Source organism: Buteo buteo, chromosome 18 (genome assembly GCF_964188355.1).
Source record: "Buteo buteo chromosome 18, bButBut1.hap1.1, whole genome shotgun sequence".
NCBI classification, from domain to species: Eukaryota; Metazoa; Chordata; class Aves; order Accipitriformes; family Accipitridae; genus Buteo; species Buteo buteo.
In genome coordinates, this window is record NC_134188.1 from 25,959,293 (window position 1) to 25,973,635 (window position 14,343).

A 14,343-nucleotide genomic window follows, 5' to 3' on the forward strand; every position below is an offset into this window, starting at 1 on the left:
GTGTGTATTTTTTTAGTATTTTTAGCTAATTTAATAGTGTGAACGCCTGGCTGTGTAGGGAGGAGCCATACCTCTGGCTGCCCTTAACAGTGTAGGGCTCAGCGCCACTCTGCAAACTTTGCCTACCCCCACCCGCTGTCAATGAAACATCTCCGAAATTAAAGGTTTTACAGCGGTTTAGCAAATCCAAGCCCTGTACGCTCACCCACAGGCCTGGCTCTGCGTCCAGCCGAGCTGGGCCATCGATGTGCGTGAGCCGTACCCCGCAGAGGGTCTGATTCTGGCTGCCACCTACCTTATTAGTGTGATTTTTTTTTGAGCGCTTTTTGCTCGCGTGCGGCTGCATCCGCGCTGGCAATTGGCTGCCCTCTAATTGGAGGGGTGCCCTGGAAGTGACGGTGTCGGTGGGAGATGGGATGGAAGCTGGATTGCTGAACCACCCCGTGCGTGCATCGAGCAGTACGCAGGTGGTGGTCTGCCACGTGTGCCGATGAAGTGGGCCAGGAAAGAAAGAAGAGTATTTGGAAGATACTCCGAGGGTGCCAAGTGATACCCATGTGCATTCTTGGACAGGGCGTTAGAAATTAGTGAAAACCTTTGCTGGGGCTGGGATTAAATTGGTATATTGGACTGTACAAAGGGTTATATCAGCTGTTTGGAAGGAGAAGTGTTGCTCTGGCTGCCACGAGACCCCGAACGGGCTCCCTCCTGGCAGCCGGTGGCAGTGGCCTCCTGACAGTCTGCATTGCCCGCACCCGAGCCCACGGGTGTCGGAGATCACGCCAGGAGGGCACAAAGCACCGCAGCACTTTGGCTTTTATTCTCCAAACCTCACTGCAGCCGCATCTCTCTGGCTCTGCACTCCCTCTCCCCCTCCATCTTGTCTTCTGCCGTTCTCCTTCAGTAGCAGTTAACCTTCATTTTGTTCTCTTCGTACCCGCCGTGCACCGCTGCTTTCATTCCTCTTCTTTCAGGAGGAACCTGACCTTTGTTTTATATTGCTCCTTCCTCTTACTAACAGGGCACCAGCTTTATTTTCCTACCCCTGTCTCCCTACCCACTTCTCTTTATTGCTTAAACTCAGCGTCTGCAGAGAGCCGGACGAGCAGCCTTTTGCATTCACCTGCATCCCTAAGCAAGCAGCCCAGGAGATGCTCAAGGGCATCAAAGTGCAGGTCTGGGAAGGGATGAAGGCACAGGATCGTACCCACAACAAACCACGGATGTCATGAAACTCCCGTTCACGCTTTCCCGTTGTTCGCGCCTCTCCTTGGCAGAGGAGCGTTTCTGTGTCTGACGAAGCGCGATTCGAAAATTAAATATAAATAACTGGCGGCTAAGCAGCTGCTCTCCGAAGGTGGACAGCCAGCACGTCTATCTCCGGGTATCGCAGCCGGCGGCAGATCGATACGGATCCCGTTTTACAGCGAGAAGGGAAGGGTGAGCCGTTGTTTCCTGCCACGCGCCTGCTGGGAGTTGGAGTTCCCTCCCGGAGCTTGTCACCCGTGTCCCCAGCGCCAGCCTTCGGGGTGAGCAGCCTTTTCCCAAACGCTGGCTGGAAATTTCCAGTGGCTCACAGCAGTCCCGAAACAAAAAGCAGCTGCTTCCCACCCCCACACCCCCCTCCCAGCGCTGTGTTTCGGGATATATTGCTCCTGGCAGACATGCCACTGCTCTGCTTCACCGACTGAATTTTAAGCGGCACTATATTTATTGGAGGGGATAATATTAAACAAGTGTCCAAAATTAGGTGGGTCTGTCCTGCAGCAATGGGAAAACATGATTTTTCCTCTCCAAGATTACTACAAATAAGCATATGGGGTGTAGAAATCATATTGTAAATGCTTAACCTGCTGTAGCTGAAGATGAGCTGAGATAAATCAATGTGCATCAGGGGTACGTGAAGGGAGGGTGAATCTGTCCTTGTGACAGATTTTTATCCCAAATCCTTCCTTAAACCCCACTCTCACTTGATGCCTACTGGCTGCTGCTGGTTAGGTAAGTGGTCAACTGAGTTTTTTATCTTTTTTTTTAATCCCCTAAATACTATTTATTTTGTTTCTGCCCTCCCTTTGTTGTTCTTTTATTATTATTTTTCTCCTGTCTTTCATGGAGTGACTTCTAGTCTTCAAACTGCCTCGTCTGCAGTCCCCATAACACAGTGGGGCACAAACTCGGAGCTGAGGGTCTGGATTTCCTCTGTGAAATCGTTCCCTTGAGAAGGGACAAGGCACAAAACTGGTCTGCAGGTACAGTCACAGAAAATGCCATGGGGCTGGATGTGCCCACGTCTGGAGTTCACAATTTCATGAGGTTTTTTTCCTCAGGACTTGGGTGTTCCGTGGAAACTGGAATTTTTACCTCAAACCGAAACACGGGTTTCAGTAAGACGCGATGGAGCAAAGTGATATGTGACGACTGTGGGGAATCTGAGGCAAAACCCAAAGCAGGACGAGCATTGCACAGAAAGAAGTGTCTTTGCCTGATTATGTGCTTGCCATTAGTGCACTCTAATGAAGCAGACTGGAGCCCCATCCTGCGAACAACCACCTTCTCCTGCTGAACCACATTTAAAGTCTCCAGCTGCCACACAGGTGCCCAGATATTTCTTTTTTCAGACCTCCTTTTTAGCTGAAATCAATCCTGCCCCTCCCAATGCAGAATTAGTTCCTATAATGCATTACATGATCTGTCTCTTGTAACATTTATCCAGCTGATGTGGCTTTCACCAGCTCTCTTGGGCAATACTCAAAAAGCCAGAGAGGTTTTTAGTCTGGCTGCTCTTCCTGATGCTTAGCAGAAATGGTCCCCGGCTTGCTTTAATTTTATTGCCATTTAGGCATCCTTCATTGTGCCAGCCTAAATAATTCATCTCCTTTTTTTTTTTTCTTTTTTTTTTTTTTTTTTTTTTGCTGTGTGTGTATTTTGCAGTTCATTGTTACTCCTCAACAATTTCTTAACGGAACGGCACATACTTCACTATCTTAAATACAGGTTTCCAAAGTTTTGGTCGTGGAGGGATGTTTTACGGGTGAGCTATTGAAGGCTACACTATAATATTAACCAGCAGTGCAATACCTTATGTATAAAATTAAAACCAGGGGCAATGACTGTGTAAATGGCCACATATCACTACGTCCAGCAGCAAAAGACCCTGTTGCTGTCACAGCATCCATTAACTCATATTTCAGGGGATGCTACAACTTTTAATGCCTTTAATGCCACGCGTAAGGGCTTCAGAGGCCATAAGCAGCCTGTGGGATGGACTTTGGAAACCCTAACAAGTCATCATGATCCACTCCTACCAAATTACAGATCGCTCTTGCTTTGCTGCTCTGTGGTTAATTAATTTCATTAATGAGATTCTCTGAACGACACTAGGATCAGCCCATTAACCCCGTCTTAGGTGTTGCCTCTGAAATCCTAAAGAATTGATTCATTTTCCTTCCCTGCCATTTGTAAGGTGAAATCTGTGCTTGCAATTGATTACTGCTGCTTTTCCCAAGCAACATTTTCCCAAGAAATACTTGTATTAGGGTTTACTTGTCATGGAAATCAAGGCATTGCTACCTATTTTCCCAAATAAAAACTTCTTGGTTTGTTTTCTGATCTGTTTAGTACCTCTTCTCTGCCCTGCTGGTATTTATAGCTTTAGCTAAACTAGTATTAGCTTTATTTTGTTAACGCAGTGAGAGTTTTCTTCAGCTCTTCAATGAGACTGTTGAACAGAACCAGGCATACCATATCTCTTTAGTGTTTCATAAAGTTGCTGTTTCAGAGTAGATTATTTTTAACTGGAATGATTTAAGTGATCATTTTTTATCTCAATAAGTAACCTGAAAAATCCTGTTTAAAATTGTCTTTAGAGAGAGAGATACATGTCTTAAGGAAAAGTCTCTCTGAAAACCACAGAAACTTATTTATTACTTTAGACTTTCCATTAAACTGCACTTTTTGGCTAAAAAGAATAGACTACAGCTGTACCCATTTTTCAGAGTGGTTAAATACATAGTAATATTTATGCCATTTCTTTATATTACATTTAAGTTGGCAAATCATGACTGATGCTTTTTTTTTTTGAGTATTACTTGTACACTTGTGGAGTTTTGCAAAGTTGGGTGGAACAGGCACTCAGTTAAATTACATATACAGAATTTTATTTATTAGCTAATTAAAGCACTCTTAAATGTGATGAATACATAAGAGGGGAAATAAGCTTATCCAAAGCTATTCTACATTCAAAACTATTAAGCAAAGGAAGTGTTATGATAATGAAAGAACTGAGCTGATGGTTTTAAATATGTGAAGGCATCAATAAATGAAAACAGGTAGATTTTGTCATTTTGCATGCTCTTTCATACCTTCCTGCTGTGTCAAACCCCATCACTCTTCCAGGTTGGAACCAATTATTTGCTGAACTAAACTCATGGAGTAGAAGGTCATTACAGAAATGTTCTCTATGCATCTGTTGAGAATGCTCCTGTGAGTAAAACCCAAGTTAAAATTTACAAGCCTTGGTTGATTGAAATGCTGAAATGCTGACAGCAGCTTCTATTCAGGAGCTTGACTTTTCCAAAATGTTCACCACTGCTGGTTTCTCTCAATTTACATCACCTGAAAAGATTATGACTTTAAATCAACTGTAGATTTTTTCCCCATGATATTAAATACATCTGTTTTTAAAAGAAAAATGTATTTAAATACAAGTCACTCTAAAAGCACAAAATAAATCCTCTTCACATCTTCAACTCTCAAATTAGATGTCTAGCTGATCTAATTTGAGGGAATTTTAAGTGCTACTTGGGGAGCAGCTACACAAAAGGCTTTACTGTATTTCTCTGCTTCCAAGAACCGTAAGCCAATTCATACTTGTCCTTAGTGACTGCAAGTTATAGCCACCCATGTCCAAGATCAAATGCTCTCTTGGTAGCTCCTTTCTGTGGAAATGCCACAAAGCAGAAGTGATTTCCGTGCCGCATTCTTGGAGAACCTTTAGATTGCATTAGCAAAGTACCCAGGCCTGATAAACTGGGGTAGGGACTGCAAATGCTGGTTGGATGAGCAGAGAGAAAACTGACAACCCATTTAATCTTAATTTTTAGGAGTTTATGAAAAGCTTTTTTCATAAACAAGTTTATCAGAAAAAAGCAGCAAAGATTGACTTTCCTTCCCCAGCTACTGCAAGTATGTTGGTTGGTTAAGGCAAAACACTGTGGACACAGGCAAAACACTCTGGATTTCGAGATCTGTTTCTTGCCATTAATTATTGTGCAGTGAGATATACACTGTGTGTGCAGGGTTAAAGAACAGAGTGGAATGTTGGTCTTAAAACTAGAAGTGAAATACAGATTCTGCTTTGACCTGTTCATTAGCTGCCCTAGGTTGGGCAAGATTTTCATAGCAAAATGTGCTTGCTATCTAGAGGTGTGTTTAAGGTGCCTAAGACTATTACTTGGTTTTTAGCAGCCACAAAAGAATTGATATTCCAGCACAAGATGACGTTCTTCCTATCTGTATTTTGCTGTGACTCCAGAGCTGATAATAGTGTGGTAGTGTCTATAAGTATTCCATGACTAGTCAGGAAAATGCCTGTGGTTAAGTTTAATTTTAAGGGAGCCATTTGGTGGCTTTCTGTTGAGTGATCGTAGTTAATACAGCAAGAGCTACCTCCCACCTCTGCAAGCAAACATGGGTGGGTTTCCTGCTGATTAAGTCAATAATAAAACTGGGAATAAACTGTTGATTGATTTGGATTCAGCAAACAAGGGAAAACAGATTTGCAGGTCCTCAGCTATCAGCAATAAGGGCCCACCTTTTCAAGGCAGCTGAGCGGATCTGCAATGGAAAGGGCTGCGTAGCTCCTTCCTCTTCCCTTGCACCAGCCCTGGCATTCATCTGCTTCCAAGATCTAGCAGAAACATATCCTGAATAGAAAAGGATGGTTTTTCTCCCTAAACTGGCTCACTGTGGGGTCAGATGAGTGCCAGAGCTGGTGTAAGGGAGGAGGAAAGTATGGTGGAGGGTGAAGGGAGGTATGTCCCTTCCAGAGGCAGTGATGCTTAACTGCACCATAAAATCGCATCCTCCGTTTGTCTCAGCTGATTGCAGAGGAGCTGTGTGGAAACTACGTCAACTGGGATACGGCCCCAATTAATGAGGAAATGTTTTCTAAGGTAAAGCACGTTGGAAGGAGAAAGCCTGTTGGTTTTTTTTACTGAATGGAACCGCAGACTGTCGCGTGCTTACGGCAGCACTGCTCGCTGGCTCCCTGCTAGGCTGACTGCACTCAAATGTGTGTCAGGGGATTCTGCTGCAACCGCTTTGTTGCTTCAATTATATCTTCAGATGCCATGGAAGACGTTGGGGTGTGTCCAGTTCTTGTCCTCTCCTTTTTTTCCCCCCTCTAAATTCTGTGTTGGCGAGGGAGATGGGACCAGGTAAGCCCAGGACACAACTCTTGCTTTGAAGTCAGCAGTCGTTCCGCTGTAGGCATCTGTGGGAGAGATCTCACTTTTGGCTTGATTGTAAAGCTTTGCAAGACTCATGATTTCTGGCACTCAACTGAACTAAACAAAGTTCCTGTTCAAGTCTGTTGAGAGAAAAAACATCCTTACGCTTGTTCTCAAGATACAACCTCCAAAAGTAATTCCCCACTTCTAATTTCTATGATGAATTCTTGCCATGTAGTTACCCTTATATATTTAGGACTTTTTACCTCTGTAGTTTAACCTTTCAAACAGGTAAATGCAACTAAATGTGTGGTGTTGGATTTTTGTTTTTGTTTTAGAATTAGTCCCAGCATCGTGACTTTTCCATCATGTCAGAACCCATCACGCTCAATGTTGGAGGAAAACTCTATACCACCTCGCTGTCCACCCTGACTAGCTTTCCAGACTCTATGCTGGGCGCCATGTTTAGCGGGAAGATCCCAACCAAGAAGGACAGCCAAGGCCACTGCTTTATTGACAGAGATGGCAAAATCTTCCGCTATATCCTGAACTTCTTACGAACTTCTCACTTGGACCTCCCTGAAGACTTTCAGGAAATGAGCTTGCTTCGACGGGAGGTAGATTTTTATCAAATTCAGCCACTGATTGAGGCCTTGCAGGAGAAGGAGGTGGAGCTTTCTAAAGCGGAGAAGAATGCCATGCTCAACATCACCCTTGATCAGAAGACCCAGACTGTTCATTTCACCGTCCGAGAAGCACCCCAGATCTACAGCCTGTCTTCCTCCAACATGGAGGTGTTCAGTGCTCATATCTTCTCCACGTCATGTCTGTTCCTGAAGCTTCTCGGTTCCAAACTTTACTATTGCTTCAATGGAAACCTCTCTTCAATATCCAGCTACCTGCAGGACCCCAACCATTTGACCTTAGATTGGGTTGCAAGTGTGGAAGGCCTTCCCGAAGAGGAGTACACCAGGCAGAACTTAAAGAGACTCTGGGTGGTGCCAGATAATAAGCAAATCAATAGTTTCCAGGTGTTTGTGGAGGAAGTGCTAAAAATAGCCATGAGTGATGGTTTCTGCATAGATTCTTCTCATCCACATACTTCAGATTTCATGAATAATAAGATTATTCGCCTAATTCGGTACAAGTAGGAATGGCTGTTTATTATGGTGCCAGCATGGAGATAACACAGGTTAAGTGTTTCCATTTAAAACACACTTACAGCCTAATTCAGAATCATGCTTATCTGGATTAAGAGTCACTAACAAGGAGATGATTTTCCTTTAATGTATTTACCAATACAACCTTTCAGAATATGTCCATATTCTAAGCGGAAGGAATATTGTCTAGCACCTGAATTAAGGATTGGTTCTGTCTCTGCCTCCACCTCTGACCTGCTGTACAATTGTGAGGAAAATCACTTAACTTCTGTCCTTCCTACATTTTCCAGTTGGAAAATGGGAGTGATCCTTAACCTATATTGCAAGGGGATGCGAGGGTTCAGTAATCAAGGTCTGGAAAGTATCTGGAGATCAGATGCAGTGGAAGATGCCATGGAGCTGCAGTGCAGCAGACAGCCCTGGGGGCATGTTTTCCATGTCTTGCCATATCACCTGTGCAGAGCATCCAGGAAGTTTGGTCGGATCCGCAGAGAAGCCTCCCCACGTACACACCCTCAGTATAGTGGCAAAGGGTGGTGCAAACTGCAAATGAGTAAGGGATCCTGTCTCTTTGGGGTCAGCAAAGGATTTCTGTCACCACCTGAAGCTGGCTTGTTTTTTTTCCTGAACCTTGTGAGGAAGCCCCTGCTCTGTTCTGCTTTCAGGGAAGCCACGTTTGAATGACGTGACTGGCATGGGGAACGACCAAGGAAGCCATAGCAAAGAGAACGGTGTTCTTACAAACTGAGAAGATTGTGGCTGGTGGGGGAACTTTGCTTTGGATGCTCTTAAACCTTTACTTTTACATTCCAAAAGCATCCAAGACAACTAGTCCTTTTCTTTCTCTTACAATGTTATATTTGTCTGGAGGATGCTGCTGAAACTTGCTGAGGTGGAGACAGATTTGGGGGCAGAGGCCCCTGAATATCTTCTAAATGTTTGAGCCTCTTCTGCCTGGACACAGCCTTCTTTTGGGCACATCTCCCTTCAGCAGTGCCTGGAGTGCATGTGATGCTCTCTAGGTAGGATGGATTCCTTCTCAAAAGACAACATTCCCATCAGGTTATGCCTAGTATTTTTTATTACAAAAACAGAGGCTCACTTTTCCTATCCTGGTACATTGAGCCTGGTTTTTGGGGTTTTTTTTTTACATCATTGTGAAATGGTCAGGTCACTAAGCTAGCATTTTACCCGCTTGCTTGGCTTCAGTGTCAGATTGTCAGAGGTAAGGCAGTGGGAAACCAGAGGTGATGGCAATGGTCAAGCTCTTTTCCTACACACCAGATCTGTGCTATAATGAAGATCATAATCCACTCACTGCATGTTAGCACTAAACATTTGTGCCACATTCAAGGTGGTTCATTCTCAGCAAATTACATTTAAAAGTATCTTCACTGTCTTTCCCTAACCACATTGCTACATGTGCCTGAGAGACCTTCTGGAACATTTCCCTTTACATCTCATGAGATAGAAGGGAAAATGCAATAACCAAGTTTTGCATTTAGAATTCTAGTGCTTCCAAAAGTTCTTAGCACAGGGCTGCAAAGCTCGGTATTGTTCATGTTCTTGTTTTTCAAAGTAACTAGTCTGTTGTTACATTAAGCTGACCTGTGAACAAGCATAAAGAAGCATTTTGTTAGTGTTGTGAAAAAGTGAGATAAATGCATTTCTACTGTCCCAAGCTGTAACTGCATGAACAACACAAATCAGCATGCTGAAGGTAAAAATGCACATTCTGCAGCTATTGGCAGCCTGTTACAAACAGCTGCCCCTGTCTGACTTGGTGCTAAACCAACATGATATACGTGGGACCATGTTGTTAAGAACCACTGACTGGGCTTGAAGCCCTCAGAACCATTAAACCTGGCAAGTTTTCTGAATTTTGAGGATTGTAAACAGGATTTTGTGGCCAAATTCCAGCTTGAGCCACTATATTCTTCTAATTTTAGTTGCATTAGGAAGAGCTCTTTTTTCCCCCATCCCTGTCCTGAATTATAAAGCGGGAGTAATCTGTTCCAGAGGTTGCTGCATGCCACTAACAAAGCAAAGCAACCCCTGTGTGAAGCTTATTTCTGACATGAGTTTGCCAGTCAGCTGGGCATTCACAGGGATGATCTATGCAGGTAATATGATTATGATCTGTAAAATACCATGTATGAACTCTCTTTCATCAGATCTATGCCTTGAAATAGATATGCCTTTGCTGAATTTACAGAGCTTTTGGGGACTGTTGACAGTATTTCTTTTTAACCCACACCCTTGAAAGTAGATTTTAAATGATCTGTAACAGAAGTTCTTGTATGGCAAGACTAAAATAATACTCACCTGCAGTAATTTGTTTCCTGTCAGCTTGAGTTTATTCAAAGGTAAGAGCAGTAGGCTTAAATCTCATCTGGAAGGGGGGAAGAAGTCTGATCTACACCCTTTAGAGCTCTGGATTAGTACTGCTCCATTCTGTTTTCAGCAAAATAAAAATATTCCCTGGGAGAGTTGAATCAACACTGCATTTTCTGGTGAAAGGCAAATAAGAGGAGTCCATAAAAGCACTATGCATAGCTTAATCTAGAGCATTTACTCCTCCTCTTTGCTCCCATCCCCTTTTCTTTTCTTTGGACAGTAGCAGCACCCCCACTAAAAGCAGTTATACAGTTTCTTCAAAGTCTAAACAAGAAATTATGAGTGCCCCAACCTGGCCTAGACAGTAACTGGGGTAATTCTGCTGACATGGAAATAGGGGTTTCAGTCCCCACAGATTGAGGAGAGAACTGAACCCGGGTCTCCTCCTGGAGTGTTTTAACCCATCAGTCTATTATGCAAAAGATGGACGACTTAAATACACATTTATGTGTGCTCATGTAACTAAATCAGGCAAAGATATAGCTGGCCACAAATCTCTGTCATTTATTAACAGGCAGAGAGATGCAAAATATCTCTCTTCTATATGCATATGAGCTGCAAAATTTCCAACAAGTATAAAGACATGAATGAAGACAGGCTTTGGGAGGAATAGAAAAACTTGAGATACCTCTAAATTGCTAAGCGGAATAAACATCTTTAAGCATGAGATACTATTTATAATGCCACAGTCGTTCTGCATGCTAATCTAGTATGTGAAATAAGCAGTAAGTGAATCACTTGCGATTGCAGTCAAACATATGTTATACAAATGCTGTTGCTATTTCAAAGTACACACTAAGCTAAATTTATAGTTGCTCCCTAATTTTGCAGTCTGTGAGTTATTTTATAATGACTGTTTATAGGAATGTTCTCCCTCCAAAACATTTGTTCCCTCTTTATCCAGATAGCTGGCTTTTGTTTACCTTCTTTTTCTGAGCCCTAGAGGCGTAACTTGCTTTTGTTTACCAGTCAAGAGGACTGATGATTCTTCTTCTCAAGAGTTCCTGAATTAAAGAAAAGTGAACATGCACAAAGCTATATTAAGTGCAGCACAACCCCATTGCTAGTCATGAAAAGCATTCAGCATTTATTAGCAGTAACACCTAAAAATTATTTCACTGTTGAGTGTAATATTCGCTCTCAGAACAAACTAATATTCTTCCTGTAGGGGTGTGAGAACAAGGAAAGGATCTAGTGAAGGTTTTTTCCCTTACAGTTTGAAGGGTGCTTTCTTCCACATCTTGGTGCATAACTCCTGTTCTGATTCTGCCATATGCCTGTCTCCCTCCACACCTTCGTGTACAAAATGAGGCCAAGTCCTGCACTTTTTTTTTGAACGGCCTACATGCTGAGAGAGCCACTGAATAGAGCGATCAGTAGTGTTAGAGCAGAAAAATACCAGAGTTAGGGCAGATGATAAACAAGTTATTAGCTGTAGTCTAATGGGATTTTCAGATATGGGCATGTGCATAGCACAGTGGGATTTCTTATATGACAAAAAGCATCTTAATGGAGTCCAGAAAGAATCACTCACAGATTTCTGTATGTGTTTTTTAGGCTTGATAGCTCTTAAATATCTAACAATGTCCAGTTATAATGGACTGAAACCATACATAAATATTAAGATATCTTTGGTTCATGCAGCTGTTAAGGATCGGTAGGAGTTGGTGGGAGGAGTGTTTGTTGCTGCAGGCAGTGGTAGGGAAATAGAATAAATAGGTGAAGGAATTCACATGTTAACAAGAAATCCAGGATTTAGAAGGGAAACAATAACGAATCTTGATGTGTTCAGGAAAAAAAACAGCAAGATAACAACGGAGGCAAAGATTTTGCTATGGAAGGAGGCTGTGATTAGAATGACTCACCGGTCCTTTCCAGTTTTAATCTCCTATTATGCAACTTAAATATTGGTCATGCCAAGAGTTACACTAGTAACTTGTCAGGAGTAGACAGCTTTGCTTCAATTTGCATGTGCTTTAAATCACCAAACATATGCACTGCTGTAGCTACCATATTTTCACTTGGTTGCTGAGTATAAATTGCTGCTTGAGTTCACTGGCAGTAAATACCTGCAATCAATCAGATTTATTCCCAGTCTAGGAAAGGCTGGTGGGGTCCATATATAAGCTTGACGGAAGTGATAAATATTGCCTTCAGCCACAGACTGTGGAAAATAAATCTACAATCTTCTGATACTTCACAGATAAATGGAGAAGTTACGAAGAAGACTCCGTTGGGGAATTTCATTTTCACCCCATCTCTTTGAATTCGGTGTCACTGCTCAGAATTTCAATATATTTTGAAATATTTAACTGCCATTCTCTAATGACTCCTGTATCCACATGCTGATGGACACAAACATGCAGGGTACAAGCAGTGCTAGTATGTGACCCTCCCAATAAGTCTTGTATGTGAATTAGTACAGGCAGTCATGCAGATACTCTGTGCGAGACGGACTGGATCGAGCATAAGTATGCAGATCATGCTCTCAGATTCACTTGGGAAAAACACAAGGTAGGGCTTCCCTATGAATTCAGAAAAAAAGGAGCTATAGGGGAGGGCTGTATGGAATAATTCCTTTTCTCTTCTCCCTCTTGGCATTCCCCTCTCTCTTATTTTCTTGCTCCTACTCCTAACTGTAGGATTTTCCTGTTGATCAGAATTTGGTCCCTAATTCACTAAAAGCCATGCTTTTGAATGAATACTATTTGGAAAGTGTCAAAAGATGGTTTTTATTTCTTACCACTTTCAGAGAACCTGTAGGGCTACCACATTTAAAAATCTGATTGCATTTCTCTGCCTGTAACTCTTTTGTGAACTGTCACTAATACATATTTTAGAAAACAGTAAATAAAATGTGAATGAAGCAGGAGATGCTCTGCCTGACATACATTTCTTGAGAAGAAAGCATGCAGCAATGTTTGCTGAATCTGTAGCTTTTCCTCTAAGGATTTTACACAGTGCATCACTGCAATGCTTACCTAGACATCTCCATGGCTGAGAATTGTAGGAAGTTCCCCAAAAATTAGTGCAGTTGTAGAAAACTTGGATGAACAAGCCCTCCTAAATAATCACAACCATTTTAAATGCATTAGCTCATTTACGTTTCAAGCATTTATAAAGAGGATTCATTTCTCCAGTGAAAATCCTTCTTAATCTTAATGCTTTACCACTGTTTAACTTGTCTCTAGTCTCAGAGTTTGAACAAACTATAATATATTGCTGCTGTACAGGAAAAAATAAATTTAACATTATCTATATGATTTCATGCTGCCCTTATGGGGTACTATTGCTAGATAGGTGAAGGTTTGCTGTAAGGAAGCGAAAAGGCATCAGCCTTGCATGCATACACCCTACAGGCTGGCAATTTCTTCCGGGTATTAAAAAACTGAGCTTTTTCCTCTGAAAGAGCACTTTATCCCTGGAAGCTGACTCAGACACGAGTGACACTGGTTGGAGATGGCACCTCCCTCAAGCAGAGCTAAGCTAATTTGAAGTGTCTTCTGCCCAGTGCCAGGCAGCTGTCGGCATGAGAGCTGCCATAAATTCCTCCATGCTCTTCACCCAACATTAACTCACCCACAGACACCGTGTTTCTGGGCACGTGGGTGGACACTGGTCTCTGTCCCAAATGGCCACAGTTAAGCCTGTGCTGATGGCAAGCAGCATGGTGGGCTCCCGAGCACCCTGCCCAACATCACAGAGGGGATGCAAAGGAGCATCCAGAGAGGGATCCTAAAAGATGACGCAGATCCAGGGTGAGCTAGAGCCCTCCATCTCTTTAACCATATCCCAGGGACAAGGGAGCCTCCTGAAAGAAGCAATGGCTGCAGCTGAGCCCTGTAGGAACAGCATTTATTGTAAATTTCTAGTAAATACAGAGGAGCATGAAGGGATAGGATTGGGGCTGCGCTAAGGTGATGCCAACCCTATGTGAGACCAGTAACGACGAACATGGAACTGGCACCACAGCCTGTCCCCTCCTCCTCGCTGAGACGCTGGCTACCAGGAGCAGCCCAAACCCCGGCTGCTGCAAATCCAGCCCCACAGCGATCCTATACCACCCCCCCAACACCCCCTACCTCCAGACATGGTCCCACACCCACCTAACCCCACACCACCCAGGCCCACCAACCCCACCGCTGGTCCCGCACCACCCGATCTCACATCACCCAGGCCCAACGCCACGTAACCCAGCCCACCACCACCCACTCAGGCCCAACCCACTCCTGAACCCCAAACCCAAGCCCCCCTCCTCACGCAGATCAACCCTCCTCACGCAGATCAACCCTCCTCACAGACCCCCCCCCCCGCCCAACCCAGCCCCCTGCGCATGC

The 14,343-nt window shown here is 43.4% G+C and overlaps 1 protein-coding gene across 2 annotated transcripts; it reads left to right on the forward strand.

The window, feature by feature from the left end:
- The first annotated feature begins 770 nt into the window (after positions 1-770).
- KCTD21 (potassium channel tetramerization domain containing 21) lies at positions 771-13,439 on the forward strand. Of its 2 annotated transcripts, XM_075050184.1 has the most exons (4): positions 771-1,529; positions 2,126-2,249; positions 2,328-2,594; positions 6,788-13,439. In XM_075050184.1, the coding sequence occupies exon 4, from the start codon at positions 6,818-6,820 to the stop codon at positions 7,598-7,600; it is 783 nt and encodes a 260-aa protein (XP_074906285.1). In that variant the 5' UTR covers positions 771-1,529; positions 2,126-2,249; positions 2,328-2,594; positions 6,788-6,817; the 3' UTR covers positions 7,601-13,439. The 2 variants fall into 2 exon arrangements, with proteins under 2 accessions (XP_074906285.1, XP_074906284.1); XM_075050183.1 differs by having other exon boundaries at positions 771-2,249.
- The last annotated feature ends 904 nt before the right edge of the window (positions 13,440-14,343 follow it).